This window comes from Pipistrellus hanaki (genome assembly GCF_964339955.1).
Source record: "Pipistrellus hanaki genome assembly, chromosome: X".
In the NCBI taxonomy this organism is placed as follows: Eukaryota; Metazoa; Chordata; class Mammalia; order Chiroptera; family Vespertilionidae; genus Pipistrellus; species Pipistrellus hanaki.
Window position 1 is genome coordinate 84,355,203 of NC_140524.1, and position 23,123 is coordinate 84,378,325.

The 23,123-nt window shown below is 36.9% G+C and overlaps 1 protein-coding gene across 3 annotated transcripts in view; it reads left to right on the plus strand.

Moving 5' to 3' along the window:
- DMD (dystrophin) overlaps positions 1–23,123 on the plus strand; it is a 2,141,216-nt gene that overhangs the window by 581,034 nt on the left and 1,537,059 nt on the right. For all 3 annotated transcript variants that reach the window (XM_084869361.1, XM_084869360.1, XM_084869362.1), the window contains 3 exons: positions 9,593–9,781; positions 10,708–10,889; positions 20,332–20,482. In XM_084869361.1, coding sequence (XP_084725487.1) covers positions 9,593–9,781; positions 10,708–10,889; positions 20,332–20,482 — 522 coding nt within the window. The remainder of the gene's footprint in view (positions 1–9,592; positions 9,782–10,707; positions 10,890–20,331; positions 20,483–23,123) is intronic.

The following is a 23,123-nucleotide window of genomic DNA, read 5'->3' on the forward strand; positions in this document are numbered from 1 at the left end:
GGGGGGAATATTATATAAGTGACAATGTATGTGAATTTGGAAAATAATGAGTTTTCAGTATATATATTCAGTTTTGAAAAAATTTAATAAGTAAAACCATTTGCCTAAAGAAATATGCTTATTAATTATTTTTATTTTATAAGTATCCAGCAAGTCATATTAATTTTAGATATTTATAAAAGTGATTAAAATAAGATATTTATAAAAGTGATTAAAGTAATTTATTTTATTTATTTATTTATTTTTTTAAAGTAATTTTAGATATTTATAAAAGTGATTAAAATAAAAAATATAAATCATACACACACACACACACACACACACACACACGTGTGTGTGTGCACACGCACATTAGGCCTATTTGAAAGTAGAATTAAGAAGAATAGGAGTTGATTTGGTCTCCTCAGACATTTGTTGCTTATAGAAATTCCATTATTGTTTAAATTCCCAACATATGAATTCCAACAAAATACTGACTCTTAAAGCTAGTGATTGATTATCTAAGAAACGAGTTAATTTCTTTCAGCAGTAAGTATATATTTACTGTCTGAATGTGGGTATTTCAGGCCTCACAGAGCTCATCCAGGGACCAAGGCCCTTTTGCCCTGTTGTTCTGTTACCTCCTAAGTTCTACCTTCATCCCCATGATCAAGGATAGCCTGTCACCATATCTGTATCACTATCTGTGGGGAGGAGGGCATATCTATTCTTCTTTGGTCTTGATTAATAAGTTGCACACATCGTCTTTCTCTGGCCAGTATTTAGTCACATGATGCACCTAACTACAAAGGAATCTGGGAACTGTAGTTTATATCGTGGATAGACAAATAGTTACCTAAACTGTCTACTACTGTGTAAGAAGTAGAGGAGGACAGATATATGATGACCAGCAGTCTTTTAAGTGGCAGCTTTTGGGGTATAAAAATGAACACTTTTGGTTACAGAAACTTTTGTTCAAAGGGGTTTTGGATATTTTATTTAAAAAGTATAAATACACACACACAACATACATTTTTGTACAGATGATGGTGATTTTGTCTTCTTTTTAAAATTTTTCTTTATTGATTATGGTGTCACATAATTGTCCTCATCCCCCTATTCCCATCCCAAACCCCTCCCCATGTATGCCTACCCCCTGTTGTCCATGACCTCTGGTTAGGCTTATATGCATGCACACAAGTCCTTTAGTTGATATCTCCCCTTTGCCCCCACCCTCCCCTACCTTCCCTCTGAGGCCTGACAATCTGATCCCTGCTTCTCTGTCTCCAGGTCTAGTTTTGTTCATCAGTTTATGTTGTTCATTATTTCCCCTAGATGCGTTAGATCATGTGATACAAGGAATTCAAACAGAACATACTAACCACAATATAGCATTTATCTGAGATATTCCATAACAGTGAAGAATGTTAACTTTCCTGATATAAAAAATCAAAGGCAACTAATAGGAATTGTGGAAGGTATAGTGTTCAAACAGTGGATTTTCACATGACTTCCTTTAGAAAATATTGATATTACCTTTCCTTTTTGCTTAGCATCCTCGATCATAAAATGAAAGTCTCTATCACAACCTGAGCTGTATCATCTAACTGCCTTCCTGTTGTTCCCTTATTAAATGTGATACCAGTCTCTGTCTTACAAGGATCATTTTGAAGTTTACCTTTGAGTTCCAACTCACCAACATAATGAGGTTCCTAGGTATTTTCTCAGTAGTTTCAAAACCATTAACTCTTTTAAAATATATATTTGTATTGATTTCAGGGAGGAAGGGAGAGATAGAAACATCAATGATGAGGGAGAATCATTGATCAGCTGCCTCCTACGTGCCACACTCTGGGGATCGAACCTACAACCCAGGCAGGTTCCCTGACCTTGAATTGAATTGTGACCCCCTGTTTCATAGGTCCATGCTCAACCATTGAGTCACACTGGCTGGGATCAAAAGTGTTTAATTTTAATTTGTGGAAATGGAGAAAAGGAAAATACACTTTAAAAAGGCATATTTGATCAAATGAACAAATGGAAATGGGCATGATCATCTTATTAACATTTTCTTTTAGCTTTCTTTAAATAGACCCATCTTATATAGTTGGATATACTGAAGGATAAAAATATAGAATACACCAAAAATTCACCAGCCATGCATTAACCTAGATTTTATTTTTTAAAAGTATGGGTATGACATACCTAAAGGAACTAAGTAATAAAATTTTCAAATGTTCTTGAAGCATTTATACATTCAAGAACAATAAAACTTTCTTTATCCAGGTTAAAACTTATATCACATTTTAAGGTTGAATTTGGGGAAGTAGCCAAAATAGATCAGTTTCAAAAGAAATATAAAACTACTCAGTGACAGATTATGCCCTCTGGAAACATCCCAGCTATTTTTCTAAGAGCTTTGTGGTTTGCTGGTTTCACTACCTATGTTTGTAACCATTTGATGACTTCTCTCAGTTTGAATTGCCAAAATCATGCTTCTAAAAATACACATAGCTCATTCAACTATTTCCTCATAAAAATCATTTACCATTTCAATGAGCATTGGTCCCTAAATACAGGCATTGCAGAGCATTTCTTGGAAACTAGAATGTGCTTGTTAACACTTTATATGCATCATTTTAAATGACTTTTCAACAGTCCTTTGGAGATGTATTTTTATTTTCTTTGATTTACAGATTCAGAAACTGAAATACAGACAAGTTAAATAATGTACCAAAGATCAGACATTTAGTGAACTGTGTTTTAAGATATATTCATAGAGTAGTGTCAAGGGTATTGCTCTATATTTTCTATGACAGTTTCTATCAGTAGAGATGAGTTTCCAGACATTTGTATTGGACATTGCAGGACTAACACATACACTCATTTGTTTTCCCCAATTATTTTACTTTCTCCTCTCTACACTTCCTTTGCCTTTTGCACCTGCTATATCTTCAGGAACATAGTTGACAATATCTACTAATTCTTCTTCAGAGGGGCAGTAATTAAGCCCCTGAAGTATGTGAATAATGTTGAATAAATATTAGTACTCATACTTCTGAAAACAACCAGGATTGTTTAATCCATACATTTTTATTCTTACCTGAATCATTATTTGGCCAATGTATTGCAGAAAAATATAAACTACTGTGATAAAGACAAAAATTTACATAAGATCAAAGCACAGAAAAATTAGTTCCAATTGATGATACTGGCTTCTCTAAGTTTCCTACCAAATTTCCTTTGATGCTAGTTCATATGCCTCAAGCTCAGGTGAAATATGAAATACTATGTCAATGAAAACATATTTTGGGGGGCTGTAACCAAAAGCATAAGCTTCTCTATATTCCTTTGTTTTTAAATTCTCTGCTAAAGATGTATTTAAAAAATCATTGAAAATGTACAAACGTGGAAATCAAGAAAATGTCTCCTTCCATGGGTTTACTTACACTGAAATCCCAGAACCATTTCCTAGTTTGAATAATGAAGTAAAAAAACAGTTTTTCATCTTGACCCAGAACATGTATACATACACATTTATACATAGACTAGAAGCCCATTTGCATGAAAATTCATGCACTGGAGGGGGAGGGTCTCTCAGCCCGGTCTGCCCCCTCTCATAGTCTGGGAGCCCTCAGGAGTGGGAGGTGACCCAGAAATCAGGGGAAGGTAATGCCTCATCATACCCCTGAGGTTGCTACTGCCAGCAGCGCAAGCCTCAGCCGGCCCTGGTTACCTGAGCCTCAGGTGGCCATGGGCAGCTGGGCAGCAGTCATCCAAGGTTTGCTTGCATTTCAGGTCGGTCTTGGGCAGCTGGGCAGCCGCCATCCGAAGCTTGCCTGTGCCTTGGGCTGGCCCTGGGCATCTGAGGGCCTGAGGAAGCTGGGGGACCCCTGAGGCAGGCCATGTGCCTGATGCCCCTGGAGGTCTGAGGGGATTGGACTCTGCCATCTTGTGGCTGTGGATACCACCATCTTTGAGGATGTGATAGTCAGTTAACATATTCCCTCCTTATTGGCTGTGGGTGATACCATCTTTGAGGGTGGGGCAGCCACTTAGCATATTCCCTCTTGATTACTAGGATATACCCATATCTATGTACATAGATATACACATTATATGCATATCTGAAATAAAAATTAAAAAAAATACTAATCCTTAATATAAATGACAAATTTGATATTTTTTCCTCTATTGAATTTATTTATTTTAACATGTGCATTGTTTATTTCTTTTTTACAATAAGTTTTCCTCACATGATTCCTACCTTCAGTAGGATATGAAAATCTGACTTCTTCAACATAAACATTTGGGTATTTTGGAGATGGTATTAAGTGTAGTGACAAGAGCATAGGCTTATGGTCATTAGGTATGGATTTGAAGCCTTACTTTGATTTCCTTTATTAAATTGAGATATAATTCCATAAAATAAAGAGGTAATATGCAAATTGATCATCACTCTAACACACTAGATGGCCGCCCCCATGTGGACACAATATGGCTGGCAGGGAAGGGCAGTTATGGGTGATCAGGCCAGCAGGGGAGGGCAGTTGGGAACAACCAGGTCTACAGGGGAGGATGGTTAGGGACAATAGGGATGGCAGGGGAGCAGTTAGGCATCTATCAGGCTGGCAAGGGAGTGGTTAGGAGGTGATCAAGCTGGCAGGCGAGTGAGCAGTTGGGAGCTAGCAGTCCTGGATTGTGACAGCGATGTTTGGGATTGGGCCTAAACAGGCAGTTGGACATCCCTAGAGGGATCTCAGATTGGAGAGGGTACAGGCTGTGCTGGGGGACACACACCCCCATGCATGAATTTTGTCCACTGGGCCTTTAGTTGACATATAATATATTAATTTCAGGTGTACAAGATAATTATTCAATATTTGTATACATTGTAAAATGATCACCAAATAGGTCTAGTTACCATCCATCAGTATACATAGTCACATACTCTATTTAATTTTAAACGGGATACTCTTGGTCATGGCCTACTAAAATGATTTCATGAATCCTTTATGGATCATGACTTAAAATTGGAAAAACAATGGTTTAGAGAAAGAAAGAATTACTCAGAACCCAGTTGACAATTTTACCATAATCATGTGTATTTGTAGTTAAATTTATGTATGTAAATAATGATTAATTGAATTATGTATGTAATTTTACAGAACTTATTCATGTTTAAATTTAACTTTAATATGGCTGTCTTTGTAAAGACTTTGTTTTATGAACATTGTCAGACAAAACATTTAGATGCAGAATTTATGAGTACTAGACATCATGTCCTTGAGTATAGAGCTTTTCCTTTTAAGATTTTCTCCAAAAAATTCAAGCCTCTGTAAATATCAGTAAATCATAAAGCATTTACTTTTTAAATCTAGATTGTACGATGGTGAAATATAGTGTTGTGCTCCTTGAGTAATAGTGTTGTTTATAATTTATCACTTGGAGAAGATTATCTAAACTCAGGCATGTTAATGATTTTTTTTAGAACTTTTAAATAGCAGCTAGGTTGAGGTTGAAATTAAAAGAACAGTTGGATTTAATTGATGTTTGCTCTTAGAATTGTTGTGGGTCTTTTTTTTTTCTACAGTAATTATCTGCCTCTTGAAATTTGGACAGTGACTTAGGACGGTAACCTTAGCGCAGATTGTGCTTCAAAATGGATCTTATGTGTGAGAGTCTAATAATAATTACAGCCGAAACCAGTTTAGCTCAGTGGATAGAGTGTCGGCCTATGGACTGAAGGGTCCCAGGTTCAATTCTGATCAAGGGCATGTACCTTGGTTGCAGGCACATCCCCAATTGGGGGTGTGCAAGAGGCAGCTGGTCGATGATTCTCTCTCATCAATGTTTCTAACTCTCTATCCCTCTCTCTTCCTCTCTGTAAAAAAATCAATAAAATATATTTAAAAAAATAATTACAGCTTACCATACTTTATTTGGGTCTTACACATGGTCAGACATTCTGCCAGATACTTTATGTACTCTCCTTTGATTCTTTCCACAATCTTATTAGAGAAGTATTATTACTCCCATTTATGAATGAGAAAACTAAGGCTTATAATAGAGCTAAGCAACTTTCCCAGGGTGACAAGTCTTCAGGTCTTAGTAAAAACTTAAACACTGATTGTTTGCCTCCATAGCCCTTGGGTTTTGCAATTCCATTCTATCTACTGAGCATAATCAAACTCCTATAAACTCTCACGTGTAACCCAGAGATGGCAAAATATCCAGAATTGAATTATACTTTTTTTCTACCTACACACAGTACTAGCTGCGTAATTTCTGTACCCTAGTGAAAATTGAAACTCAGAGCCCTTTGTTCAAAAAACAGGAAAGAGCCAAAACCAGTTGGCTCAGTGGATAGAGCATCGGCCTGTGGACTGAAAGGTCCCAGGTTTGATTTGGGTCAAGGACATGTACCTTGGTTGCGGGCACATTCCCAGTAGGGGGTGTGCAAGAGGCAGCTAATTGATGATTCTCCCTCATCGATATTTCTAAATCTGTATCCATCCTCCTCTCTGTAAAAATTCAATAAAATATATTTTAAAAAACTAAAAAAAAAACAAAAAAAAACAAACAGAAAATGCAGGAAAAAAAGTGCTGTTCAAATTACTAAAAATATAAAAGTCTTTTCTTTATTTCATGGTCTCTCTTTTGACTTTTCATGGTGATTTTTATTTGCTCATACTGAATAAAAAATTAAAGTATTAGCATGGTTTTTACTGCTGGTTGTTATATTGTGTAGTTGCAATTGTCCATACAAATCCATGAACATTTAACTCATGCAGAATCATTGTTATCAGTAATTTGTATTTTTAGCTTGCATTATGTATTTCAGTCTTAACATGGAAATAACATGCAACTAACTCAGCTGTTGCTATTTCACTTCTTGATAGGTGTACATTCTACCATTATTCTTTACCTTCAGCTTATTGATGAGTAAGGAAAGATTGAAAGGAAAAGGAAGTCTGGGTTGCCATTTCTTTCTGTTTTCTTTCCATGTTATCAGTTTTAGCATAAATGCTTGGCTAATATAAGAAAGAAATATGAGTGAACAAGGATGTGATAGGGTTTCTTGGTTGTTTGTGTTTTCCTAGAATTGCCTTCTTTCTGGCTTTGACGCAAGTTCTGTTTTAAATATAAAACATGGCTTCTTGGGGCTGTTAGTGCTCTCATTCACTCAGTCACAGAAATAGCACACTTACCTTGCACTTGCTTGAGTTGCACTAAATTCTCACCTATTGTAGGTCCACCAGAATTCTGTGCTCATGGAACATAAAAATATGCAAATGGGGAATACACACATATTGGAGTTGTTTCCTCTGCTTATGGACTTTCCTCATAAAACCCAAGTTCAAAGACTAAATTGTTCAGAATTTTTAATTGGCCATGTGAAGAAGCAGATAAAATAAGCATGGGGTCCTTCTGAGACTTGGGTACTGTGGAACTGCTCAGGTTGCACAACTATAAAGCTGGTCCCATCTACACATATCTCTCAGGTTGTCTTTTTTTTTTTTTTTACTTTTCCCCTCTTAATTCTTACTTTGATATTTTTATTAATAATGTTTAGAAAAGTATTTAGGGATGGGTAGAAGGGATATATTCCATGGAACTTATTATAACCCTTAAGAACTTTAGAAATTGTCTTGACCATGGGAGGGTCTTTGCAAATAACCCTCTCAGGGCACTTACACTTTTTTGAAATACTAGAGTTGGTGAGTTTGACTTATCAGTATGATGTATTTTTGGCACTTCCCTAGAAACAGGTAGAGAACATGTCATTTTATGAAAATATCACACCAAATTCCACTATGTTTTGCCATCTTAAAGTACTTAATAGTTGGGTAAATTTATATTGTAAAATTTTTTAAATTGATGGGCACATTTATCAGAAGAACACAATTAAGTTGGTCCTGGCAGCTCAGTAGGGTAAGGCCCAGCATTGAGGGGAACTGGAAGTTTAAGGTAGTCATGACAGGGGAGAACCATTTAAAAAAAAAGATGGGTTTTCTCTAGTCAAGATTCTTAAATCCCTCAAGCAGCTTCTGATTGTTCTACACTGCCTTTTGTTTCCTTTGAAAAACCCTGCTTTTAGGGTCCAAGGCTGGCTTGCTATATTTGGAGTATACAAAAGATTCAACCAAAGGACTTGTATGCATGGATATAAGCCTAACCAATGGACATAGACAACAGAGGGGTGAGGGCATGAATGTAGGGGATGGGAGGGGTAATGGGGGATAAGGACACATATATAATACCTTAATCAATAAAGAAATTTTGAAAATAAAATAAAAAAAGAATTTTCTAAAAAAAAAAAAAGATTTTTCATGAAATATTTCTCCAATATTTTTGCTTCTATGCCAATAGTTGGCCTATGTTTCTTACCTCAGCAGGAAACCCTTTTGAATGTGGTCCTTCTCAGGATTTTTGAAGTCAAGCAACCTAGCATGAGTGCACTTGACCAAACAAAACATTCAGGCACATTTGCTTATTTGCTCAATTTTTACCATTGATAATTGCCCTAAGATTATCATAGGGGGTCTCTCCTATCACTTGGTAGTACTGGTCTCATCACTTCTGAACCTCTTCAAACACACAGCTAGATTTAGAAGTCAATATTTTATTCTGGATACTACCATATTATGTATAGGCAATTCTCTTGAATTCTCCATTACTTGGTGTGAGGTGGGAGATGTGGACATGCATAGCACTCTGAAGGAATATTTTCTCACCAGAATTTTCCAATCTCCTTGCTTCTTCTTATGTAACTTTACTCTAGGTAGTGGATTCAGGGTTATGGAGCCAGTTCTGTGGTCATCTTTCAGCAATTCCTTCTTAGGTGGCCTGGTTTTTCTTGTTAGAAATATGGATAATTTGTACCTATTATTCTCAGCTTTAGGGTCCCAGCAAAAATTCCAAGACAACTGTTAAGAATCTCACTAACTTCCTACTAATTCAATTAGGAAGCAAATACTTTATATTTTATTTCCCCTAAGGTAAAATCTTGCTATTTAAACCAAGGCTTTTAGGAAAAAAGGGCTTAATTTATAGAAGTCATTATACTGTTAGAAATTTCAAATGTGTAAATGAGGTATTTCTTTTTAATTTTTACCCATCTCCCTCCACATATTTTCATATGGATAACTCTTATGCTCTGTAAATTTTCAGAAACATTTTATTACTCTCAGCTTTGGGGAAGAGATGTTTTCTTTAATGTCATTGCAAAAGTATATAAATGTAATACCAATAATGTATATGTAAAGCATTTAAAATATGAACTGAAAAAGTTACTTATGGATGAAAATTTATAGCATTTCAAATATAAAAGGAAGAAATTATATACTAATCCACTCTTTATAGTAATCCAGAATAACTTTAATAAAATATTAATTCCAAGTGGATTTAAAGTAGCATTTGAAAATCTGCTTGTATATTTGTGAGGTTGTTAAAATACAGGCTCACTATTGTGTGTCTGCCGTTCATGTCTCTGATAATACAAGTGGGCATTCCTAGCATTTTAAATATTTCATTCATTTTATCATTTCATGTACTGGAACTGTCTGCAAAAATACTAATTGTATAACACTCAATTTATTTTATCCTTCAGCATTTGGGAGCTCCTGAAGACAAGTCATTTGGTGGTTCATTGATGGGGACAGAAGTAAACCTGGACAGTTACCAAACAGCTCTAGAGGAAGTACTATCGTGGCTTCTATCAGCTGAAGACACATTACAAGCACAAGGAGAGATTTCTAAAGATGTAGAGGAAGTGAAAGAACAATTTCATACTCATGAGGTAAAGCAAAACATTGATTTATGAAACAAAGCACATGATTTATCATAATGGCAAGTCTCTTTATCTCAATTGCTGTGTAATATCCTGGTATTTTTGGAATTTAGGTTTGTTTACTTTTTCTTTCAATTTAATTTTGTACTAGAAGCCCAGTGCATGAATTTGTGCACTGGTAGGGGACCCTTGGCCTTGGCCAGATTCAGCAGCAAGATAATGTACTGGTTGGAGCGTATGCGCCCTGGTAGTCAGTGCACATCATAGCGACTGGTCGAGCGGTCAACCAAATTAGTGGACACTTAGCATATTATGCTTTTATTATATAGGATTGGCTTCAAGATTAAGTATTAGACAATCATATCCTTTCTTTGGTAATTTAGTTTTAATTTTGGCATGGAAAAAATAAATGTTCATGATCTTGGGATTCCAACAGCCAGCATTTATAGTTCTGACTTGGAAAACACTACTTGAAGGTGCTAAGATCTGATTTTGCAACGACTCACACAGGAATATGTAAGTCCAGCTCCCTTCTCTTGGTTCAAGACAATCTTGAACTATAACTTACACTCCAGAGTACCCAGGTGCTATCACTTCCCAGACTAGGAAACATTTCCTGAGATGACACACTTACTGGCCTTCCTCTCCTTCCCTGTCCTGTTTCCTGCTTCTTCAGCAGATCTTCTCCAGGAGTTCTTCCTTAATAAGTCACTTGCACACAAACCCTAATATCAGGGTTTGTTTCTGCAGAAGGTGACCTAAGCTAATTATTTTCTTTAATCATATTAAAAACAATATTGGGTGTCCTTGAATAAAAATTAAAATGCTTTTACTGGGAATATATTTTAAAAGGATTACACATTTAGAAAAGAAATAAAAACCATAATGATTTACCTAAAGTGATAATTACTGCTGTCAACCTCTTTCCTTTTCAGGGGTACATGATGGACTTGACATCCCATCAGGGACGAGTTGGTAATGTCCTCCAATTGGGAAGTCAGCTGCTTCGGACAGGAAAGTTATCAGAGGATGAAGAAACTGAAGTACAAGAACAAATGAATCTCCTAAATTCAAGATGGGAATGCCTCAGTGTAGCTAGCATGGAAAAGCAAAGCAAGTAAGTGTTTCTAATTTCTAAAAACATCATGTTTGGAGTGTTGCCATTATTTTTATATGTTTTTACTGACTTCAGAGAGAGGAAGGAAGAGGGAGAGAGGAATAGAAACATCAATGATGAGAAGAGAATCATTGATTGGATGCCTCCTGCATTCTCCACTCTGGGAATTGAGCCGCAACCCAGGCATGTGCTTTAACTGGGAATCGAACCCTGACCTCCTGGTTCATGGATTGTCACTCAACCACTGAGCCAGGCCAGCTGGGCTTGGTGCAGTTTCTTGTTTATGTCATGAGTCTCAGTTTATTCCTGAAGCATGCAGAGTTCTTCCTTAGGGGACATTTTGGTTGGGTTTTCAATTTACATGTTCACTCATATAATGGAAGTGAATATGTTGGATAGAAGGACTAGTTGCTCCAGAACTATGTTTTAAAAGTTGCCAAATTGTTGTCATAGTTAATATTTTCCAAGTTTTCTCCAAAAATTAAAAGGTAACTATTGAAGGCATGGGAGTATACACAAGAAACCATGTTCAGGAATGCCTCAGATATTGTAGGTTTGGTTCCAGACCACTGAGATAAAGTGAGTATAGCAATGAAGCCACTTGTAAAATTTTTGGTGGAGGCTCTTGCCTTCAGTTTATAAAAAAAGGCTAGACTTGTGAAGGATCATAAAACGAGGTATGCCTTTACATAGAACCACCTAATAGATACATTTGATAGGAAACTTCTCTTCAGAAGGAAAAGCTCTCAAAAATATTAAATAGAGCCCAGACAGTGGTGCTCAATGGTTGAGCATCTACCCATGAATGCACCAAGAAATCGTTGTTTTAATTCCTGGTCAGAGCACATGCCTAGGTTGTAGGCTGGATTCCCATTAGGGGGATATGCAAGAGGCAGCTGGTCAATATTAATGCTTTTCTCTCATCGATGTGTCTCTCTCCCTCTCATTTTCTCTCTCTCTAAAATCAATGAAAGTATTAAATAATTTGTCATATGTTTATGGAAATCTTCTTGAAAAAAAAGTTTCTTATCTATATTTGGAAATTCTTATTCAAGTACTGTGTTGTTCTGAAATATTTTAAGAACCAGAGGCTTGGTTCATGGATTCATGCGCATCAAAAGGAAGTAATTAGAATAAATAGTTTAGAGGCCAGGGAGGGACTGCAGAAAGTTGGCTCCAGGGCATGTCCAGCCCATCTTGTCCAGTCCCTATTGGCTGACCTCAGCAGCAAGCTAACCTACCGGTTAAAGTATCTGCCCCCTGGTGGTCAGTGCATGTCATAGTGACTGGTCAAAAGGTCAAACTAATGGTCAGATACTTAGTATATTAGGCTGTTATTATATAGGATATGTTGACTTGGAGACCTAGCCTGTTTGGCTCAGTTGATAGAGCATTGGCCTGAAGACCGAAGGGTCTGAGGTTTGATTCTGGTCAAGGGCACATACCTTGGTTGCAGGCTGCAGGCTTTTTCCTGGCCCGGGCCCTGGTTGAGGCTCATGCAGGAGGCAACCAATCAATGGGTTTCTCTCCCATCGATGTTTCTCTCTGTCTTTCCCTCTCTCTTCCACTCTCTCTAAAAATAAATGGAAAAATATTCTTGGGTGAGGATTAAAAAAAAAAAAGAATATGTTGACTTGGAGACATTTCTGGAAATGGCATGTTTCTTATAAAGGTAACAAGTCCATTATTCTCGATGTGTTGCTATGATTTATATTGTTAGATGTGTGTATTCATGTAGAGCCTATTAAGACAAGATAGATTTATTTTTAAATGAAAAGAAATGAAGTGCCAACTGTGGATTTGAATACATTAAGCTAAAGAAATTGTCGAAGTGCCTTAAGTTTACTTAGCTATTATTTATAAAGATAAAAAGCTTTAAAATAGGACTAAAGAAGCTCATTAGATATGCTGGCAGGATTACAATTCCAGTACTAAATTATAGTGTGACAATAGGGAGGGGGGGATATACATTTTTGAGTTCATATCTTTTGAAAGAATAAGGGAGGCATAGATAAGCTAGAATTTTCACAAATACTGGTATGCCAAACCAGGAAACACTAGTCTGTGCATATTGACATATTCCCCTGCTATGATCATTTGAATGATTGCAACTAAACCTTGAGGTGAGTGTTATAATAACCATATTATAACTATTGAGTTTGTACTGCATCCCCCATACCCAAGGGTCAACTAATTTATTACACCCATTTATCATCATAAATCATAAAATATAGAGCCACCTGCTTGTGGTCATATACTAACATTCTTCAGTTTATACTTCCATTTGTACCAATCTTTGCAACTTAAAGCACACTCAGACAAAATATGAAAGTCTAAAATCTGCCCTCCTCCTTTCCTGCCTTTCCTACAGTGACACCACTGTCTACTCTGTGCTTTCTATTTCCCTACTTTCTTCTGAAGGCTGAGTGTTATGGTCCTTGGTCCTAACTCCTTTTTTTTTCCCAATAGGGCTAACAATGTGACATTAATTATTCATATTAGTCAATTCATTGAAATTGGAGTCTGAATTGCAAGAAAAGGTGAATTGTGAGAATAGACACAACATATACACATACCTAAAATGGTAATATCATTACTTAGCTAGGATTGACATGCAAAAACAGTTTCTCCCTAGGGAAGATTTGGAGGTTTTGGCTCGTGTTTAAGCGTGTGTGTGTGTGTGTGTGTGTGTGTGTGTGTGTGTGTTTAAATGATTGTCTAGAGGGCAAGGGGAGCCTTTTAGCTGGCATAGCTTTTGATAAAACCTAGAGTTTTAAAAATGAGACACAGCCCAGCCAGTGTGGCTCAGTAGTTGAACATCAATCTATGAACTAGAAGGTCACAGTTTAGTTTCCAGTCAGGGCATGTGCCAGGGTTGAAGATATATCTTTATATGTCACTATATATAATACTACATATAACATTATGCATCTACACATACACACACACATATATTAACACATGCTAGTGGAGTGTCTGGAGATATCAGATACATTTCAATGCCCTGGTGACCCAGTAATGATCACAAGAGGCAAGATCCCAGATCTCCTTAATCTCTAAAGAAGCTGACTCCCAATGAAAAAAAGAACATAAGAAAAATGCTAGATAGGAATAAGTTTTCTAAAGAACTTAAAAGTGTACATCACAAAGTCTACATTTGGGCAGGGATGTTAGCTTCTGACTGGGTATATCCACACCCTGTGGATTAAGGTGATTCAAGGACCAGCAACAGTAACATCACCTGAAAACTTGTTAAAAATGCACAATCTTGGTACTCACTCTTATCTACAGAATCAGATTCTGCAATTTAACAAGAGCACATCAAAGTTTCAGAAGCACTGATATAGTTGAAATAATTATATTAAAAATTATAAATCCATACTCCTTTGTAAAACACTATTTTCAATATTTTTTTTCACTATTTTTACATCCACTGAGATGGGCCAAACATTTTAACTGCTTGTTTAGACGCCTCAAAAATGGTACTGGTGATGTCTCATTCAATCCTCAAATGTTGATGTTACCTCTCATGGGTGATTAATGGGATAGCAAGATTGTCATGCAAGAATATATTATAGAGATAATATGAGAGTACTGACAATTAATTACTGACCTAATAAGCAGTGGTTATTAACATATAGTAATTTGATCAGGTTCAGATGGATATGGTTGGCCATGAGAATTTTTTTCTGTAAAAGTGCAGTAAGTATGTGGGCACTCTTTGTTCCAATAATTTTACCTAATAATATACAAATAGTAAATTGACGATACCTCTGCTATGCCCACAGCCAATTAGAGTGAGCATTCAAATTAACCCAACAAAGATGGTGGACTAATTTGCATATGCAAGCGTGGAGTGGCTGGGAGGGGCTGGATGCCTGCTATGAGGGGGGGGGGGGCAGCAGTGGGAGCTGCAGGAGTGGTGCTTTGGACAGGAGTGGGGACTTGCTGGCTCCCAGGCAGCTGGAAGTGAAGCCAGTGGAAGAAAGTCCTATTCTTGCATGAATATTGTGCAACAGGCCTGTAGTATAAAATATGTGACTCACAGCTTAAATTATAAACAGAAAAGCCAAATCTCCATGATTCATAGAAATGAGGGTAGAAAGTAGCATTTCTTTTGGAACTATGCCTTTTCACAAAGGTAAATAATGATAGCTACAAAATTAAGTTTAATAATGCATTCATCCATCTAACAGTTCTTCTCTACTATGTTCCCAGCAATGTTTTAGATACCAGGAAAATATCAGTGACCAGACTAACTCGCTCTCTTATTGAACTTGCATTCTGAGCTGGGCATGGAGGGGAGACAGACATGTATATCATCAGATGGCATTAAATGATGAAAAGGAAAAAAGGCAGGGAACAGATTTCGAAAAGGAAATGTGTGTGTTATTATGTGTCTGTGGTTGGATAGCAAAAGCTTCTCTGAAGGAGAGCTCTAAATAAAGAAAACAGACATGCATATAGTTGTAGCAAATTATAGCAAATAGGAAGGTCCTGAGGCGGGAAAGGTCCAAAAAATGCTACTTCCATGTCTGAGAAACAGTGTGGCAAATCTGACAAGGGGTAAGATAATGACATTTGAATTCATGACTAAAAAAAAATGATTCAAATAAAATAAATAGGCTGGCTCAACAGGAGCACATTTAATGAAAGTTGACATTTTTATAATCTTAATACTGGGAAAATGGTTGCATTTTTTACTATGCCTTCCTATGTTTGATTGATAATTAAGTGATGCCACTTATTCATTCAAGAAATATTTACCATGAGTGAGTCTAGTGTGTGCCAGAAACTGTGCCAGAGGTCATATAATGGCATAATGAAGTTGATAATGAGCTTTTACTTCCATATGAATGAATATAAATTTCAGTGTGTCAACAGTCCCCATGCATACTAGAGAAAATTTAAACAGTCTTCCAATCACTGTGTTTAATAGTTGTCCTTGGTTTGTGATGACCTCTGCCAATTTCTTTATCTGCTTTGTAAGTATTTAATCAGAAAAACTGAATGGAAGATTAACATAATGTATTGAATCTTTTGCATCCAGCCATGCAGCTTCTTCATTATGTTACTACTAGAGGCCTGGTACATGAAATTCATGCGTGGAAGGAGGGTGTCCCTCAGTCCGGCCTGCATCCTTTTGCAATCCAGGACCCCTCTGGGGATGTCCGACTGCCAGTTTAGGCCTGATCCTGCCAAAACCAGCAGTTGGATATACCTTTCACAATCCAGGACTGTTGGCTCCTAACCGCTCATCTGCCTGCCTGCATGATCACCCCTAACTACTCTGCCTGCCTGATCGCCCCCCAACTGCTGGCCTGCATTCCTTATCACCCTAACCACTCACTTGCCTGTCTCATTGCCCCTAACCACTCTACCCATTGTCTTTGGTTTCTTCCCTCGCCCAGGATATCAGTATATCAATTGGTGGGAGTGGATAATGCTGTAGCGAAGAGGATGCATACGTTTGTTTTAAGAGGAAAAACTTTTTAAAATATGTTTTTAATTTATAGAGGGTGTTTAGTAAAGTTAGTGACAATAAACAAGGAAAGGCCTAGAGAGAAAAAGCAATGGGAGAGAGACTAGGCAGGAAAATGAACCTAGGTTGAGCTGCTTTGGCTCACTAAGAAGTCAGAGAAAAGGGGGCCTTGGAGACAGGTTCAGGGGGTTAGCCTGAGATGAGTTGCTTCTGCCCATTGCTCCCTGGTTACAAGCCTTGTGCAGTCTTTTAGAGTTTAGGAGATGCATGTCTTTGGGAAAATAAGAGAAGGAAAGGTATGGGAGTGCTCTTCTGAAGGAGAGCACATGCTTGGACCTTTGAAGGTTTTAAAAGCTGGGAGTTTTGGGGATATTTTAGGGAGGATCTCAATAGAATATTCATGTTTTATGCTGATGTGCTAAAATGATATTTATTCCCATAACTTCACGTGTCCTCAGGTGTGGTTTGCCCAAATGTCACTAATTGGAATTCTGTTATCTAGTGGTATCTCCCCCTGAGTAGGGTGATTTAAGGTATTTATCACCTGGTTGGGGTGAAGTATAAACCATTTGTTCTTAAGTGTGCTTAGTTATCTTGGCCATTTAACTGTCTCAGTTTCCCTGTTCTACTTATCCTGGCTTACTAGCTTGTCTCATCTCTCCCCCCCACCCCGACTTCCATCCCTGACATCATTTAGGGGTGATGAGGAAGGATGTAACTGCTTCCTGCTACAAGGGTCATGGTCCCTGCCTGCATAGTGTCTCCCCCTGTCTGATCAAAGGAAGACAAGGGAATAAAATTTCAGATTGGAACAAAGAGGCTGTTAGCTCATTCTTCCAAAGTAGGGATGGGCCGGAATCCCTGAAGTATCATCATTTTGATATAGAATTGTTATATTCTAGAGGTGACAAATTTTACAAGAAGGTTAAAAAGACATGGCATAAAAATGCGAAGGAGAATTATAATAACTAAAGGTCTAGGAAAGATATGAACCAGATGACAGAGGGTGGGACTTACTTTCTAGTGCCCCAGATTAAGTTGCTGGAGGGGCTTCTCTGGATGAAGGTGTGTCACCTGTTTACTTAATTCAAATTAGGCTAAGGGATACATTCTAAGATCTCCCTTCTGAAGCAGCTTCTCTCCATTTGAATCTCTTGGGCAGGAAAGAGAAAACGGTTTCAAAGTGGCAGAACCTTGGTCCCTTTAATCTCTCCTTTTAAACAATAAAGGTTGACATTCTGGAAGCAGAGTTGATAGATTGCTTCATATTTCATTGAATCAATTAAATAATCATGAAAATAAGTCAGTTCAGTTAAATTATCGAGTCTCACTTCAGGAGACAGTGATGCAGATGGGCTTCCAGAGTGAGACCTATATTGTGTATGCAAAGTAATTAGGTAAATAAGGTGCATGTCTATGAGAACAGAGAAACCCGCAAAGGTTAATGAACACAGCAAATTATAAACTATTTTTTGAGTTTGTAAAACTGTCAGTTGAAGAGACTTTAAGATATAAGTAGTTTGCTGGAATGAAATCAAGTAGTGACAATCTGATAGATCCTCTTTGCCTGGAGTTTAATATATCTGGTGATGTCATTGGGTGCTCAAGTAAATTCTCTATGGATTATACTCCATCAGTAGTTGTCAATAATTCAAGTGAAATATGGGAGAAAAATAAAACATTCTTTTGTAAGAAAATTAGAAAAATCAGGATCCAAAATCAGTTTATAAGTGAACAATAAAAATCTGAAGAGTCACCGAAACCGGTTTGGCTCAGTGGATAGAGCGTCGGCCTGCGGACTGAAGGGTCCCGGGTTCGATTCTGTCAAGGGCATGTACCTTGGTTGCGGGCACATCCCCAGTGGGGGTGTGCAGGAGGCAGCTAATCGATGACTCTCTCTCATTGATGTTTCTGGCTCTCTATCCCTCTCTCTTCTTCTCTCTGATAAATCAATAAAACATATTTTTAAAAAAAAAATCTGAAGAGTTAACTGAATTAGAGCCTAATATCCATATCTATATACCAGTATTACAGATTCTATCAAAACACAACTTTCCCTAAAATGACCCTTATTTTGTTTTGTTTTGTTAATTCTCACTCAAGGATAATTTTTCCATTGATTTTTAGAGAGTGGAAGGGAGAGAGGGAGTAGGAAAGAGAGAGAGAAACATCGATGTGAGAGAACATCAATTACTTGCCTCCTGCACATGTGCCCTGACCTGGGCCAGGGAATGAACCTTCAACCTAGGTATGTGTCCTTGACTGGGAATGGAAGGTGAAGAGAATGACACAGTGACCACTGAGTACAACCAGCCAGAGTTAACACCCTCATTTTTATCAAAGATAGTTAAATCAAGACTATTTATTGCATTAAGTCCAGTTTCAATTTGGCCTGATTATTTGTAACAACAAGAATAGTAATTGATTAATATAGGCTTTTAAAAACCTGCTTTGCTGGAATCTCATAAGGAATCTCCAGATTGAGTTTAATAGCCCACAGTGTGAATAAGCCAAGCCACACAGTTGCCATCAGGCTTTTCCTGCAATACCTATATATTTGGGTGGATTCCTCAAGTTTGAGGTTCTCAGAATGTCTTCAGGTTCTTTCTTTTCCATCTCTTAGGAAACAATGCTTTATTCTTTTTCTGGAAAGACTGCTAGAGCCATATGAATAAGCAAGCTACTAGGCTGTTTCTCTAAGGGGCTCTTATTGTCTTCAAAGTAAAGCTTTTTTTGGTGGCATCCAGAGACTTTGCATGTGTCTCTCCATCATTATATTCCACTCAAAGTCTTGGTTAATAAAACCACAATTGGAAACTGGTTTTATGTGTCCTCCTTATCAGTAATATAAGATCAGTGTTCAGTATACTATGGTTTCTAAAAATGCTTCACATGTTCCTTCATACAGAATATTTACCTTAAAATAGGTATTCATACTTCTCATTTGAGTCTCAAATTTATGATGAATTAATGGTTGAAATAACCTCAGTGTTAATTTTCATCTTACCATGGAGTGCCCAGATCTTATTACATGTCCCTGATGCTGAATTCTGTTAGAGAAAGTATAAGAACTTGATTCTAGGGCACATAGCCTGGCTGAAAACCCAAGCCTTTGGACTTTAAATTCATTACCCAGCCCGTTACTATCTACATCTTTGAGAAAACATTATTAACTTATCTATTTATACATAACATATGATTAGGTAAATATAAATGATTGTTGCTGATCACATACTTTATCATTACATCATGATTTTGTATATGAGGAATATGGACAGGGTTGTTGTGTGATTTGATATGGCTGGGGTCACTCATTGGACTGTTCTCAGAAGAAAGCCCAACTTGTAAGATAGCAGTTTAATCTTCCTGAGTCACTTTCAGCATGGACTCTCATCATTCAGTAGTTGAGGCTGGCCTTTCTTACATCATGGCAGCTGGGTTTTGAGAGAGAGTGTCTAAATTCTGCCTGCTGTCTTATAGCCTACAAATGCAACTGGTTCATTGCCATATTCTGTTGGTCAAAACAAATAACTAGGGAAGTTCATATTTACAACGATGGAACATAGACTCCATCTCTTGATGGGAAGAGTGAAAAAGAATTTGTGGCTATCTTGAATTACCCCACATATTAAAACAATGGAAATATAAACAAATGAATACCAAGATACATTTACAACTCAGTTCCCAAAGATGGCTTTCACTTCACTTAACCATTTTCACGTTGAGTTAAAGCTTTCTAAAAATTGGGATGTGTGAACTGCAATAAATCAGAGAACGAATAACATCATAGATGGTTGATTGTGGACTCTACTTACCTTCTTAATGTCCAACAGATGCCAGACAATGTGAATACACCATAAATTATTAATGTTAACACTGTTACCTTGTTACAAATTTAATAATCGTAAGTAAAGTTGCTTTTACAGAAGTAATAATAATAGACATCTTTCAAATTTTCAGTTTACATAAAGTCCTAATGGATCTCCAGAATCAGCAACTAAAAGAGTTAAATGATTGGCTTACAAAAACAGAAGAGAGAACAAGGAAAATGGAGACAGAGACTCTTGGACCTGATCTTGAGGACCTAAAACGCCAAATACAACAACATAAGGTTAGTATATGTTATGCTATTTACTTTCTACGGGAAAACTAATACTTTATATATAGGTATATCAGGTACACATGTATATATATTGTTTTTTACAGATAGGAAATAACAATATATTGTTTTTTACAGATAGGAAATTTCAATCAAGAAGAGTTTTAAAATAACTTTGCCTAATATTTTTTGGAATGTTTATTTTTTCAAATAGAGCGTAATTTGATTTTTTATATTTGAGAAGAAAATTAAAGCATATTCCTGGAAGAGAACAATATGTGTATATAATTTCCTGGCAGAGAGTGTCTGAAGGGATTACATGCAGTGCAAATTTAAGTAATAAGACAAATATTTTTTTAAAACATTTTTTCCTTCAATTCATAATTTCTTGGAGCAGGCCAAGTTTGATATAAAAGTGAACCTTTATAACATAACTTTCCTATAAAACACAACATCTAATATTTTTTGCTTATCTTTCTCTACTTTATTTGTATATTGTCAACCGTGCTCCCTGCTTGCCAAAAATAATTTATTGTTTCTGTGATTAGGATTTCTATAAGAATGTTTCAGATCTGAAATTTCGAGGGTGCTTCTTCTATAATCATTAACTCTGGGACAGATGAACCTTCATGATTGGCCCAGGATTTGGTTTGCAAGGTTTAGCAAGAAAAGATATGAGAAAGGGTACATTTGAATTTCAGATAACCAATAAAGATGTTTTAGTTTAGTATGTGTCAGATTATTAGTTCTTTATTTAAAATTCAAAATTTACTGGGCATCCAGAATTTTATCTGACAACTTTATTCGTGATCTGTGTTTCTTAGATTTATGACCTTTAAGGGAAATACTTTCTACTTCAACAAAACCTCCTAAGACTTCATTTCACCAAACTTCATTCTCTCCTTTTATAACATTGTCAGAACTAGCTTCACAGTTCTTCTGTGCAGATAAAAGATACATTTCTTTCCAAGTCCCACGCTCTTTGCTAATGAGCTTTGGGTTTGGATGACACATGAGACGGGTCCTTGCTAATACTGCCCCCACAGCTGACTTTTGGCCACAGAAGTTTAATATCAAGCAGTTTAAGGAGAGCTATAGCTTTGGTAATCCCCATCTACTACTCTAACAGGAAGAAAAGTATCAACTGTATTTTAATTTTTATTTAAAGTTATGACTAGGATTGGTTAAGTTGTCACATAGATTTTAATTGAGCATCTGAAGGAGATATATGTACTACTATATGTAATGCTTTAAACAACAAAATAAAATTAATAATAAAGAAAGAAGTTAGATACACATGATCTCACTCATTTATGGAATATAATGAACATTATAAACTGATGAACAAAAACAGATCCAGAGACAAAGAAATATCCATCAGACCTTCAAACCTCAGAGGGAAGATAGGGGAGGTGGGGAGGGTGAGAGATCAACCGAATGACTTGTATGCATGCATATAAGCCAAACCAATGGACACAGACAATAGGAAGGTGAGGGCATGAGTGGGGAGGTTCGGAGGGTAACGGAGGAATAAGGGCATATATGTAATACGTTAATCAATAAAGAAATTAAAAAAAAAGAAGTTAGATACAGTGCTAGATCTTGAATTGGACCTCTTCTCTTATGTGGACCCTGCATTCCTCTGGTAGACTCTGAGCTTGCAGTTTTGCCTTTGGGCTTCACTGGCAGTTGCATGAAGACAGTTTCTGTATACACCAGTGGCTTCTCTTAGGGCACTTGCTGGCTGAGGGAGAGTCTCAGCCAGCAAGTGGGAGATGATGGATAAACACCCCAGAATCCTGGCCAAAGTTCATCTCAATTCCTACAATCTCACAGAAGTTTCCCAGCAAGACTGGGTCCTAGATGTTTATGTGGTAACCTGTCTCACATTTCCACCCTCTCATATTGTCTCCTGAGATCACGTCCTGAATAAACAATTTGCACCTAAGTCCTTGACTCAGCACCTATTTAGGGAGGAATCTATGACAGTCTTCCCATTCTAGAAACCATAATACTATCCCAGCCTTACCACTAAATAAAAGTGTGCTTTTTAGAAATGACTTAATCTCTCAGGTTCTCCAATTTCTTCATTTTGGAAAGAAAAGTGAGCCAGTTGGCTTCTAGTGTTTCTTCCAGTCATAATTTTAATGTTTCCATTAGTTTGGGACCGTGAGGCATTTCAGGAAAGGGCAAGACTAAGACCAGTATAATTGAATATCAGGAGGAAAGGTGTTGGCACTGGGTGCCCGGAGTCTAAGAATGAAACTAGTAAGAAAGACTCTAAAAGATACAGGGCAGAAGAATCGCATGACTTAGGGCAACTATGGAGAAAAGTTTTAGCTTGAAACGGAACAGACTCTATTAATGTTAGGGCCATCCAGGTTCTTTAAATCTGACAATTACCTGAAATGATTTTTACTTTCCACTGGAAGATATAGAATGAATAGAATGGACAATATTTGACTGATACTGTCATAAAATATGAATATATTATATTATTTGAAAATTTGCCATTTCTGATTAGTATTAAATCGCTTTGAAGAGAATAATTTGAAACAAAAAGCAACAGAATGATATGCAAGTTGACTGTATAATCTTGTGCATCCAGGACTTATTCATTTAAGAGCATAAAAAGAAGCAGAAGGAATAGGTT